This window comes from Lemur catta, chromosome 6 (assembly GCF_020740605.2).
Source record: "Lemur catta isolate mLemCat1 chromosome 6, mLemCat1.pri, whole genome shotgun sequence".
Classification (NCBI taxonomy): domain Eukaryota; kingdom Metazoa; phylum Chordata; class Mammalia; order Primates; family Lemuridae; genus Lemur; species Lemur catta.
This window is the reverse complement of record NC_059133.1, coordinates 83,123,055-83,137,794: the sequence shown is the minus strand read 5'-3', so window position 1 is coordinate 83,137,794 and position 14,740 is coordinate 83,123,055. Positions and strand designations below refer to the sequence as shown.

General features: G+C 38.1%; 1 protein-coding gene across 2 annotated transcripts in view; it reads left to right on the top strand.

Moving 5' to 3' along the window:
* PIK3C2G (phosphatidylinositol-4-phosphate 3-kinase catalytic subunit type 2 gamma) overlaps positions 1–14,740 on the top strand; it is a 336,298-nt gene that overhangs the window by 92,125 nt on the left and 229,433 nt on the right. For both annotated transcript variants that reach the window (XM_045554248.1, XM_045554249.1), the window contains exons 12-13: positions 2,962–3,093; positions 10,230–10,344. In XM_045554248.1, the coding sequence (XP_045410204.1) occupies positions 2,962–3,093; positions 10,230–10,344 (247 nt within the window). The remainder of the gene's footprint in view (positions 1–2,961; positions 3,094–10,229; positions 10,345–14,740) is intronic.

Genomic DNA, 14,740 nt, shown 5'->3' with positions numbered 1-14,740 from the left:
AAAGAAAGAACATTAAGGAAATTACTGTGCATTCCCCAGAATCATCAGCATTTTATGTTGAGTTTCAGAGCTTCTTTTAACCTGAGAAATATATCTATATTATCTGGAATGACTATTATGAGTATGAAAGAATATGAAAGAAAAGAAAGAAAAGACTTTTAGTTTTAGATTCCTAAACATGTAACAATTTAATATTTTGATAATCTAAAACTTGCTAATCTTTAAAAATATAAGAATTTTCATACTGTAGTCTTTCCTTTATTTCCCTCCCTTATGTTTAGCTAGAATTACATGTCATCTATCTACATGGAATGTGTTTTTATAAATCTAAGTATTAAATGCACAGTGACTAATATAAATTATTACATTACTGATTGAATAAATGAATATAATGCTGATAGGCAACCTACCATTTGCCACATATTGTGTTATATAATAGTAGTTCCATTTTATGAATAAGGAAAAATAAGACTTAGAAAGGTTCAATGCATTGTTCAAGGGGAACATCTTAGTCGCTGGGGCCAATCTTTAAACACAGACGTATCCAAATCCAAAACTTCAACTCATCCTCTCCACACACAGACTATATATTGAAATGTCACAATTATTATTAACTCAATGACATCATACCCTGCATTTCTTACTCCCCCCAACCTCCTCATTTCTTCTATGTTCCCTCTCAGTTAAAGGCGTCTGCTATATCATAATCTAGAAACTAGAACTCATCTTTAATTCTTCATTTTCCTATTCCACAACTATTCTGTCAGCTAAGTATCAGTTATCCATATTACCTCTAAGATAGATCTTCTTTCTTTCATCCCACTGGCTGCTCTGTGAGCACTCTGGATGTGGGCCTGACCATGTCAGGGAACACCATGTTGAGGAGAGGGATGTGTCCTTCCGTAGCTCAGTTATGATCACTGGGCTGAATTAACTTCCTGTTATCCCCAAGGCTGGATGCTGTGAAGCCACTGAAAAAAAAAAAAAGAATGGATTGTTAATATTTGATTTGAAACCCTGAGTAAGAACTGCTTCCTCGTCTCCAGACTAGAAAGACAACTCCTACACTCACTATTACCTGAGAATTCAGCTGGGCTAAGCTCAGTCAGCACCTTACAATGGGACAATAGGCTTCAGTCATCATCGGTCCTCTAATAATCACCTACCGCTTAAACAATTTGATGTCAGAGTTCAAGTGGGACTCACAAGGCCAGAGGACTGTGTTCATTCTCTTCACACCCCACACCCTCAGGTATCAATCATTCCATACAGGCTGTGCAGTCAGCCTCCCAGTCTCTTTCCTCTGCCTTCTTCCCACTCATGATGATTCAGTTCCCATGATTCTTGCCCCCGTCTACCAACCTTTGCTCCAGTTTTCCCGTTTCTCCCTAGCATTCTCCTTTCTGGTAAACATATTCCCCTATCTTAGCCCCTTGAAAAATATTTCCTTCCTCTCCTTGTCTCATAAATAGTTCTTTCCTAAATACTGTGCTTCTCTTGAGGCTCCTATAATAGAACTTGATCATCTCTATATAACTGAGATGACACCAGAAAAGAAAGGTAGCTGTCTCCCTCCCCACTAAAAGGAACATCAGATCACAATCTGAACTTTCTGTCAGAAGCCCCTTCTTAGACAATCATGCCACACATGTATACCCCTCTCGGTCTTATAGTATAATTTATAAACTTAGATATTCCTTTCCATATATTTATGGTTTCAACACCCAAATTCAAATTTTTCTCACTATTAACATCCTGTGTTTATCCTTAATGGCTTTTTTTTTCTTCCATTATCTACAATCCATCCAGGATCTGAGCTGAAAGAACCTTGACCTTAACATATCAAGAACTGTATAATACATACATTACACTGCAGTGATCATATCACACCCAAATTACTGGGACCTCATCATTACCCAAAACAGTCTAAATTTAAAGTTATGAACAACTATCTATGCTTTTGTCTCTGCCTTTTAAATATTTCCTTTTCCTTTTCTTTTTTTTTTTTTTTTTTTTGAGACAAAGTCTCATTCTGTTGCCTGAACTAGAATTGAGTGCCGTGACATCAGCCTAACCTCAAACTCTTGGGCTCAAGCGATCCTCCTGCCTCAGCCTCCCAAGTAGCTGGGATTACAGGCATGTGCCACCACGCCTGGCTAATTTTTTTGTTTGTTTGTTTCTATTTTTAGTTGCCCAGCTAATTTTTTTTCTATTTTTAATAAAGACAGGATTTCACTCTTGCTCTGGCTGGTCTCGAACTACTGAGCTCAAGCTATCCTTCTGCCTCGGCCTCCCAGACTGCTAGGATTACAGGTGTGAGCCACCGCGCTCAGCTATTTCCTTTTAACTTTATGGGAAAGTTCAAATTCCTTTGCCTGGATGCAGAATTCTTAAGCATTCTGGCAACCACCTATGTTTCTATTAGTAATTGCATCCTCTACAACTTCCCCTATCAATATGACTTCATCTTTTGTTTTAGCCACAATGAGCCATTCACCATTTCTCAGATACACTTAATCTTTTCATGCGTGTATACCCTTGTCCATCCACTTTTGTCTTTCTGGAAAATTCTTTTCAAAATCTCCATCTCATTATAGCTGACTTACTCTTTAAGACCCATTTATTTCCTGCCATCTTCAACTCCGTAAGACAATGACTTCCTAAATCATTCTTTCATCTGTTGCTTCCGGTAACTTGAGAGTAAATGCTCAAATTACTATAATTTTTAAAAATATACTTACATGTCAAAATTATAAGGAGTAATTCCCATTGATTAACAAATTTCTTTACTCTATGTCCTTCTGTTATTTACATTCTTATAAGATGACACAAAATATTTTAAGAGGATACATCAATTCAAATAATTAAATAGTTTTGTCCCACACCATTACAGTAAAAAATTTTTTATAAAAATATTATTGTAATTGGGTAGATAATGTTACTTCTTTCTTTAATTTTTAGAATAAATTTTCCTCTGGAAATAAAGTCACTTCCAAGGGAATCCATGCTCATTATAAAACTGTATGGGATTGTCTGTGCAACCAGCAATGCAAATCTACTGGCCTGGACTTGTCTTCCATTGTTTCCAAAAGAGTAAGTATATCATTTGTGGTTAATAAAAGTCCCATTTCAATAAAACATCCTTGGAACTAAATATTTTGCAGTATATGGTATGAGAAAATTAAGAAGACATTGTATTCTAAAATTGAGGTAGCTCAGTATAAATCATGACTACTGAAAACAGAACTGAAAAGTAAAAATGTAGAAGTGGCTTTAGAAACAGGCCTCATGCTCAACTTGTCAGCTGGGTCATTTACAACAAAGAGACATTGGCATGACCAATCTCAATTACTTTCCTTTCTCTCACCAACCAATTTCTCTAGAATTAGTTATTCAAAATGATTTGGATTAATACTGTCATTTAGAAAGAATGCAAGTCATGGAATTCTGGCTAAAGTAAAATTACACAATGTAACTGGTTTGCTGATCTTTTATTGTCAAGAAGAAATATTTAGTAACTGTGAGATGATATTTTTCAGAAAAGTAAACCAACTATGAGTTCAGATATTCTCTCAGAACTAATGGCCATTGCAAAATTAACTGTTGATTTAAGTATAAGGCTTGGGAATTATTAGTATAATTTGATAAAATCAATTACATGATTTTCTATGCTATTGAGAGAAAAACATTTCACAAAAATAAGCTAATTATTTTTCACACGGCAAGACATTTCTTTAGAATCAAATGGTAAAATTCAGGACCCACCAAAAATTAGGATCTATATTGTGACATTAATATTATTCTAAAGTATGTTTCTTCCCCGATGGCTTAGAAAGATTTGGTAATACAAAAATGTTAAAACCAATTCATCAGAGTTTAGTTCCCACACCTAGGCAATATATATGAATTATTATCAAAGCAACCATGATATATCTTAAAATATTCTTTATTGGGTTACTTCTGATCTGGGCTGTGTGTGTGTGTGTGTGTGTGTGTGTGTACATGTGTGTGTTACTCTGTTATTTGTTTTCATCTTTTAGCCCATTTTAGTGGGTGTTCTTGGAGGACAGGGAATGTATTTATTTTTGTAATATCTGTCATCTAACATAGTGCCTCATATAAATAGGCAATCAGTAGAGGTTTACTTACTAAATTGAATTGGAAAAAAAATCAATCAGAATATAGGAGATTTAGAGTGAAATAAGATTTCAAAAGTCTACAAGAAACAATTTTGCCCAAAAAGGAATACCTACTGCTTTTAGTAGACATTTCAAAAGTCTGGTTTATGTGCTAAGAACTTTCATTCCTTTCTTATTAGGAACAGCTATACAAGTGTCCTTCCTTCTCATGAGTGAGTTTCTTTGGGGTTTCAACAGCAATATCTGTAAGATCTAGCATTTTTGTAGCATATTATTTCTAGCTATTCACTGAAAAGAAAGTTCCATTTATTCTTTCCTATCACCTAAAATGCTACTTTGCATATAACAATCAATCAACATTAAATATACAAGAGGTTCAGAATATTTTTTGTCATTCAAACTAATCTTCAAGGCATTTTGCTAGGTGATTATGATAGTAAGAATGCTGCCTCCATGCTGTTTTGTCATAAATCACTTCCATTGGTAAACATTTTATAGGTGAATGATCATAGAAGATGGGAATCTGAGAGAAACGCCATCTGGGATGGATCCTAGTTGGCATTTTTCTATGTGAAAGTGTCAAAATTGTGGATGATGAGACTTCAGAAAATACAACTTACTTCAAAGAGTACTTCAATAAGCATTTGTAAATATATTTCAAACGTTTCTCATGAAAATCAGAAAATCTGCCTCTCTCAGGGGCTAAACAATTCAAAGAAATCCAGATTGTTTTAAGACATCAGAACAGAAATCCATCTGGTGGGGCAGGCAGTTGGGGAGATCTGATGACTCCCATTTTGCTCATTGCTCAGAGTTACAGAGATTCTAACCCAATTTATCTGATGCAGATATTTCCAGATCACAGCAAATTGGTGACTTAATTTCATTTCCTTTCATAGAATGACCCCTGCCTGTAAACATTTGGTATTGAATCTGTCTTTCATTACAGTTTGAATTGCCCATAGCTAGCCATGTGGAGTTGTAATGAGCACTTACGTCATTATTTTTTCCAACAGACATATAAACTGAGAATATGCAGAATTAAAGGCTTCCTATCTCATTGTGGTTTCTAGAATTGAGTTTCAGAGAACCAATGGTGATTAAACCCAGATTAATCAATTAGGGCTGCATCAACAAACTTCTACATTTTCAAGCACGCAAACTCGCCTTCAATTCTATTTTAAAAAAGTCTCAAGTTCAAAGGTAAAATTTTGCCCACAAAAGTTTTATAATCCCCTGTTTTGCAGACAAGACTTCTACTGCATCTGCATTCATACTATCTCCACAATGCAGCAAGAAAGTGTTATCTTCACCTCAATGATTTCCACGAGCTCCCATCCCTATTTAAGTTCAAAACCAATAGCATAGTAGTTACTTAGCACTTCCCAATTGTGGTAAGCTACTTTAACACAGAGATTCTCAACCCTGATTTAAAAATAGAATTTTCTGGAAAGATTTTAAGATCAACCCAGAGCCCAATTACCTCCAAAGATTCTAACTTAATTAATCTGTGATCTGGCCTGATCAGTATTTCCAAAGCTTTCAAGATGAGTTAACTAGAGAAAACTAGAATCTTTTGCAGAATTCCAAAACAGGCCTAAAATAAATCTTAATCTCAAAACAATTAGATTCCTTAGACAATTACCTGAGTAGCCAAGCCTGACCTCCCCACCCCCATACCTAATCATTTCGGATATATCTTCAAAATCAAATAACAAAATAAATTGTGGGTGAGAATTCCTTATTGTTTTTCTTTCCTATCCAAGAGGGAACCTCAGTTAGTCCAAATACCTCATTTACAGATGAAGAACTCTATGGTGAGTTAAAAGGCCTATTTACAAATAGAACAAGAACTAGAATGCAGGTCTGGGCTTTACTACCTTAAGCTGCCCCCCTTCCTGCGCTCAGGTGCCATGGCTTACTCCAAGAATCCTGTAAAGACCTCACTACCTGACAAGGGGCTCCTGCCTCAGCCTCCCCTGGGTTCTGCTCTTGGACATGAAACCTACCAGCTCTATCAGAGTCAGAACCCAAAGAGTTTTATAACATCAGATCCTCTGCTCCTACTGGCTGCCCACTTCTGGGGCCTTTTTCTTCTCTGGTTCCAGAATGCCAGCAATGGATGTGTAGAATCCTATGGCTAAAATTGATAATTGTTTTATTTCAACACCTTATTTTCTTACTTGAGGAAACAGGAGCCCAGAGAGAATAAACCAGTGCATCAGTTCTCCTGGTACCACAAATTTTGGGTTGGTTTTTCTAGTCAATAAATCTGTGCAATATTTAAATTAAAAATATTGTTAAAAATATTCCAGAACAAATACGTTTATCAGTGTAGTCCTTTTCCTAATAACATTGTGTTCCAAAACCTAAGTACAAGAGGAATGAATAGTCCACGCTATGTGCTGTGTGGAATTTGAAATCCTGTAGTCCAGCCAAATTGTCATTTCCCAACCATCCTTCTGAAGCTCCCCCCTCAACCATCAGTAGAACCTCAAAGCTCCATGAAAACACTGGAAAGCCATTGATTTTGTCCAAGAAGCTCAAAGAAGTTAAGCTAATTAAGAATAGTTAATGAAGACAGGCTCCAGATGGCCTGGCTCAGAGTCTGGTGTTCTTTTCATTATATGAAACTGTTTTCTGTATATCCTGCCTCCATGAACATTTTTTCATTTGTTTAATTTTAATTGATTTAAACCTTTCACAGTGGTAGTAATTAAACAAACAAAAAAAAAGATGGTCTCCATTTGCCTGGTGTTAAAAGTTTCCATTTTCATCTTTCTGAAACCACCGACACTCTTAGATGTATCTTTTCACATTTCAATCCCACTAATCATCTTTCTCATATTTTCCATTTTCAGAAGTCTATTGAAAGGCATTTCCTCCATTATGCTTCCAATTTTTAAAGATATTCCAGCACAGTCCATTAGCAGAAAAGAAATTAGATAATATCAAACATACAGAGAACCTGCAAAATGGTGTGTCAAACATTTATTTTCTTCCCCTCTTCCGTGGCCTTTATTATATCAGCCTCGTTGGAAGCTAGAAGTTCATTCTCCCTGTGCCCTGTTTCTTGGCACACACACCCATACATACGCCTACATCAAGTGACTTCATTCTTCCCCATGTGCCTCAGGGTTAAGGTCATGGTGACTATTGACCCAGACTCTGTCTAAGGACAGAAATGGCAGGTACTTACCATTAGATTCTTGAGTCCCTTCATCCTCTATTAGAACCAGCTTAGATCACTCTGATTTTCAGAGTGAAGCATGGCCAAGATATATAAATAGGTAAGGCCACAAATATAACACATTTTACAACTTAGGTATGAAGAAAAAAATACAGCTAATATATCACACTTCCTCATGAGCTCCCACCCTGTAACTAATGAGGAGAAAAAACTTTCCATCTATGACAAAGTATTAGTGACCTCAGTAATTTAAATAGTCCTATTATAAACTATAAACATGCAGTCTCTTTTGGATAAAAATGCTTGGTCACTCAGATATCTTCCTTACACCTCACTTCTCTTCCTAAGAGAGGAAAGGAACACTAGATCACAAAAGAAAAGAAAACCAGATCTTTTGGCTTGGTGACTTCTGAGAGTTGAATCAAAGTCACTTTTAAAGCTGGTGGCTGCTTGTCATAGGGGAAATCTGCAGCTAGGTTAGCTTGTGGGTGGGGCTCCCACAGCTTGGCCAGGGCTCCTGGCACCCCCTGGTGGCTCAGGCTCTCGCAGGCACCATAGACCCATCTGAGGTTTGCCGGCGACCTCCATTTGACCTCAGCTGGGATGATCCAATAAGATGCCTTTGTCACTTGAGGCCTTTATCACCACAGGTGAACCCCTTTCTGGAAGCCTCCCTCTTGAATACCTTTGGCTATTTCTAGATCCCATCTCATTTACACAGAAACCAAAGAAGGCCCCAAAAACTCAGGAGTTCCTTCTACCTCTTAACCATGTGATGCCAAGTTAAATGGTCATGCCACAAGTCAGTACAGAGCAGTTTCAAGAGGTGGTTTCCTTCCAGGATCTGAAACAGGGAGTGAGAAAAGGAGCCCACGGCCTCTCAGGTTAGGTTACGCTCACTTGGCTCACATTCCTCCCATCTGCTTCCAAAGGCAGAGGAGAGGCAAACGGGGGCCCGGTGTCGGCTGCACTCACTCTGCTCCTTCCCTGTCTTCCACTTCCCACCCTCCCAGTTGCCAGAAAGTGGCAGGCTTTCCTGGTGCCATGTTCTCCCATCCATCCTGCCACACCCTTCTCCTTCCTCAGCTCTATTGACCATTCGCAGAAACAGTTTCTCTAAATGCCGTGGAGAACATTATTACCCGAGTCCTCCAAGTTTGGTGTGAGACCTGCTCCTTCCTCCTCTTGCTTTCTGCCTGACACTAATCCAGAACTTTTCCCAGGCAGAGGGAGGTTGAGCCGTTTGGGGTTGAAGGTGATACGCTGGTAAAGACAAAGGGGAAAATTGCATTAACAATTTTCCAGTCTTTACCCCTATTAAACTAACCTTTACCTTACTACTACTGGCACCCTGGTATTGTCATACCCAAACAAGTTTTCTTCAGATGAGGGAGGATGGAAGAAAGGGATAAAGAACTCTCAAAATTCATCCTGACAGAAGAATACTCTTGGGTCACATAAAAATATCTGCCCAATGATGTTTGCAAATTATACTCCCTTTGGACACATATTTTCTGATAATACCTTTAAATAGAGAACATAATAAAGACAGCAGGCCTCAGAAAGCTAAAGATTTATTTATTTATTTATTTATTTATTTATTTTTTGAGACAGAGTCTCGCTTTGTTGCCCGGGCTAGAGTGAGTGCCGTGGCGTCAGCCTAGCTCACAGCAACCTCAAACTCCTGGGCTCAAGCGATCCTCCTGCCTCAGCCTCCCGAGTAGCTGGGACTACAGGGATGCGCCACCATGCCCGGCTAATTTTTTCTATATATACATTTTTGTTGGCCAGATAATTTCTTTCTATTTTTAGTAGAGATGGGGGTCTCGCTCTTGCTCAGGCTGGTCTCCAACTCCTGACCTCGAACGATTCTCCCGCCTCGGCCTCCCAGAGTGCTAGGATTACAGGCGTGAGCCACCATGCCCGGCCAGAAAGCTAAAGATTTAAAGAAAACTTTATTTGTTAGATTTTTTTCCTTCATGTTTTGCATAGTATCTGTGAAATGGCAAGATGGAATTGTATATTGTCTTTAAAAAGACTCACTTGATGCTTTAAAGTTCTTTATAAACTTGAATTTTGTTGACTTTCAGTTTTACATCTTCAATTTGGCATGTTAAAACCAAAGGCTGATCTCAGCCATCATTGGAACGTTTTACCGCTACTCGGACTCTCATACACAGCCGGGAGTAACTTCTTTTATAATCCATGTGAGATCTGTGGATTTGGATGTTATTGAAGCTGTTAAAACCATCCATGAATTCTTCCCTGTTTAAAATCTTTCCTGTATGCACCCTCATTTGCTATGGTAATTTACCACCAATTTTTAAACATTCAGTATACGAATAATCTTTCTATTTATACATAAAGAAGCATTTCCTCTGTGAAGTCCCGTAACTATTTTTATTCCACAGATCATATGCTATGCTAATTTAAATCTTTTTTTCTCTATAAATTTAGTACTCATATCTTTAAAGGTGCCTAGGGAATTTAGTCACTCCATGTAGCAAAGAAATGTTCTGAAGACTTGACATCTTTACTGACTTAAGGCAGCCGTTAACTACAAGAATATAAATCTGAGATTCTTAGTCTCACCTTGTAATCACCATTGTTGGCAATTAAGAATAAATGCTACCCATTAGAAACCATTGTGAGCAAACATGTGGTTTCTCATGTGGAAAATAAATGTAGGCATCTAGGAAAATAGCCACGCAAGTGGTATATTAGAAATGAACTGTTAATCAGTGTCTGGGCTTGTGGAGTATCTGATTTCTTTTCTAGCAACTGAATAAAGCCACTGAAATAGCTGATTATGTTTATATTCCAAAAGAAAACATTTATAGATAGTCATAGCTCCCCTCATGAAATGACTCCTGTCTGTCTGTATGTGTTGTCTTTTGCAGAAAATCCATTCTCGGGTCTATGCTATTCAGCATGACATTACAGAGTGAGCCGCCCCTAGAAATGATAGCTCCGGGAGTGTGGGACGTCAGTCAGCCATCCCCTGTGACCCTGCAGGTGAGTGCAAGCTATGAGATTAAAGTGTACATGGCAAGTATTGGTTGATAAGTAGTTTGTTGTCAATTTTAGAAACAATTTCTTCTAGGATCACACATTTTAATAGTCTGCTCTTCCTCCAGCCTGCTGGGACTTGTGACATCTCTATTGCTTCTCTCAAAGCACTTTTCTCCCAGCTTATATCATAGTAATTTCAGACCATTCTCCATCAGACAAGATCATGAAGGAGAGCTGTGGAGTGCTGCCATTAGCATACTCATTACATGCATTCATTTTTCTCCCCATTGTTTAAGAATAGTCATTGGTGTATATTATTAACTTGATACCTTACTCACACCTACCTCAGCATTTGTGTCATGTTTCTTTAAAATCTCTTCTGTTGTACATTTCCTAAGTGATTAGTAATTAACTGAGTAGTTGGAGAGAAACTACAAACAAAATCTATTATACATTTTTTTCCTTAAAGCCTTCTTATTGTCTATGATTTGAGATCCTGAGTGAAAAGTGGTCAGGGCCTCCAGGCTTTGGTCCTTCCTGCTGACAGTTCCTCATTTGTTCATGATATAGTTGGTCATATTGATTAAATACCTGAGGCATGGAAATTCCCAGACACGGAAATGCAGGGAATATGAACTTTCTATCTCTACAGGAAAAACTGGGAGGTATTATCTGGGCAGTGCCCTCTAGAACAACAAAGTTTTTCTACCTCACCACTATTAACATTTTGGACCCAACAGTTCTTCCTGGCGAGGGCCGTGCTGTGCATTGTAGGAAATTTAGCAACAACTCTGGTTTCTACCCACTAGATGTCAGTGGTGCTTCCTCAGTTCTGACAATCAAAAATGTCTCCAGATATTGTCACATGTCCTTCAGGGACAAAATTTCCCTCAGCTGAGGATCACTGCTAGGTTCTTAAGGTTTAAGGGAAGGACTCTGGGGGATAGAATTTAGAAAGATACACAGAAAGATGTTGAAAATGGAAAGGAAAAATTAATGCTAATAAAAATGTGGCTTCACTTTCTAGTAGAGGAAGGGCCTACTGGGCAGCACCTCAAAATCTGCTTTTAAGCTGTGTACATGATGATAAAAAAGAATGGCTATTCAGATTAGATCTCGGCACAACATCACAGACATTCAACACATGGTGTCATTAATTAGCAGATGTTCCTGTTGTAACAGGACAAAAAGATAAATATTTCTACTACAAAAGAGGAGAGACTTACGGTAAACCTAATAAGCATAAACATTTTTCTACTAATGAAGAATAGCAAAACGCTAGAGGTTCAATTCAATCACAAATACACATTTTATGTATGACTGCTACGCACCAAACATCATGCTAAACACTTTTACAAAAATGAGTGAACGTGTAATACCCAGCCAAAGAATTCAAGAAATGCAAAATCCAACTGGAGAGACAAACTTCCACAACTCATTCTGATGTAATGTGACAAATACTGTTAGCCATTGTAGGGGCACTAACAAAGTGAGGATGGTGATGAATATTTCTGAAGGAAAGCGAACAAATGTATGAAGTCTGGAGACAGACTCCCCGAGGACACGACATTTGAATGCCCTTTGTGGAATGAGTAAATTCTCACTCTCAGTGACTAGTTTAAGTGGGAAGGACTATTCAGTCATAAAGGAATGCACAATGCAAACACACAGATTTAGAAAGGGGGTGGCAGCTTCAAAATATGACAAGTTAGCTAAAATTAAAGAATAAATGTTATGAGGAACAGTGGTAAAAGGTGGAAAATCACTAGATTGCAGACCAGATTTGGACGTGATTAGCCAAGTAATGAGTCGTAGAGAGTAGTTCTACCAATGTTGCAGAAAAAGGTCCTGAAAACAAGAAGACTGGATATGTTAGAAGAACATCTTAGTGATCAAAGTTAAAGATCATAGGGCCCAAACTAAGAAAAAAACAATTAAGTGGTAGATTTTAGAAACTATTTTTAAACAGAAAGGGCACAACGATATGAAAGAAATAAATACAGAAACCGAGGCAGAAACTTCGGATCTTAAGTCAACATCAATATCTTTAGTTTTAAAAAAATGCAGAGAAGGAATAGACAGCCTTCAACAATGTAATATGATGAATTCAGTAAGGGATACATGGCTTTGTATACAAACCTGTGGGATATCCAGCTGTAGATATAGGTGACCTTTCTTTAAGTGGATAAATGTATTTTTTATCAAATTATTTCTTGCCAGATCCAAACCACCTCAGCTTAATGAAAGTCTTCAAGTCTGACCATTGCCAGAGCTTTGTGGGTATAAATTTATGATTTTAGGGGTCTTTGGGGTAGGGGACAGTCGTAGAGGTGGGAGAAGGAGAAGAGAAATTATCAGATGAAATTCTCCTTGAATTTTCTCAGATGAGGGAAATAGTTCCTTTGGGAACACAGATTCTGGTGAGTGGAATCTAAAGGAAAATTTTGAATGTTCAATAGCAGCAGAGATTTCCAAGCAGAAATCTAGATCCATAACAGATCTGGATCTCAAAAAAAGGTGAGGGAGGGGCATGTAAATCATTCAATGGTATGCAAAAGCTAAATCATCTCATTTTTATGAAATAATTCGAATGGGATAGATATACAAAAAACCTCTCAACATGTTTTTAATTGATGAGGAAATATACAAATAAAGTAAGAGTTATTAAGGTAGTAAAGTCAAAATCTGTAATAGCCAGTACCAGTCTGATTACATAGATAAATGTACAGCAGAATCTCTAGATTCTGAGGTTAGGAGACGGTGAGGAAATTAGAAGTCAGTTCTGCACCCAGTGTTTCTGTTAGGGAGTCAGCGTGAGTCTCAAGGAAAGACATCTGGCTGAGAGTTAGGAAACCTGGATTCTAGTCTTAGCTCTTTTACAGAAAACTTTACCACCTTGAACAAGTCACCTAACCTTCTGTTTTCCCTGCTGGACAACGAAAAGATCCTACTGTGCCTATCTGATTTGTGTCAGGTTTGTACTTTTCTGATTGACTTTATTCGGTGGGTGGTCCCTGCCACACCACAGCCACCCCGGTATGACAAGCGATGTGATATGTCGCAGAACATGATTCCTTCACGTCAATGCTTTTCTTCAGGTCCTGCGGTTGATGTACTGACCAGAAGCAATGGATAGAATAAAATAGATCAGAGTTCAGAAATGGAGATAGATATGCAGTTTATTGCTTCACTTCCTAGCCTGGATCTCCCCCAACTTCCTGCCTCTCCTCGAACACAATCTATTAATAGTAGAATGGCTCTATCACGTATCTAATGACTAAGAGCAGTGCTGTTTCATATGAGTTAGTGTTGTTTCATGTTCTGTTTCTCGTTCTGTTTCTCTACCTCCTCACCTCCCCAACCGCATCTAAATCACCACACTTACCTGGGGACAGGTACTTATTCCTAGGTGCCAAATCCAGTGGTGTTTTCCAGTCCTCATCACACAGGCCCTCTCCCTGCTCTTTCTGGCACTGGCTCCCCCCTCCTTACTGGACCTTGTCCTGCTCTGGCTGTGGTGTGACCGCCCTCTCGTGTTTCTCCTGATGCTTCTCTCAGGTCCTCCGTTCTCTGTGTCCTTCCCAGGCTCACCTTAGGCTGCCCTTACTGCGGAAACAGTCCGGTCTGGATGGCCCATGGCTATTCTCAGGACACATATTCTCCCTGGGTGCTCGCATTCTTTTTTTTATTTTTTCCATTTAAAAAAAAAAACAGCTTTATTGAGATATAATTCACATTCCATACTATTCTCTCATTCAAGTGTGCAATTCAGTAGTTTTTAGTATTTCCACAGATACGTGTAACTATCACCACAGTCAATTTTAGAACATTTTCATCACCTCAAAAAAGGAAATCCCATACCCTTTAGGTATTGCCACCTAGTCCTGCATCCTTTCCAACCCTAAGCAACCACTAATCTACTTCCTGTCTCTATAAATTTGCCTATTTGGGACGTTTCATTTAAATGGAATCATACGCTATGTGGTCTATTGTGAATGGCTTCTTTCACTTAGCATAGTGTTTTCAAAGTTCTCCCATGTTACAGCATGGATCAGTATTCATTTCTTTTTACTGTTGAATAATATTACATTGTATGACTATACCACATTTTATTTATCCATTTATTAGTCAATGTATATTTGATTTATTTCCACCTTTCGGCTATTAAGAATATCACTGTTGTGAACATTTGTGCGTAGGTATTCGTGTGAATATAGGTTTTCATTTCTGTTGGTTATATACTTAGCAGGATATATTTATTTCTAAGATTTTCTTTTTGGCATCCATGAAGGTTCACTTCTAAGTCTGCACCTCTAGTATAGATTCCTTCAGACCTCTAGCTTCAGACAAATATGGACACATACTTGCTGAAACTCTTACCTGGATATTCTATCAGCAG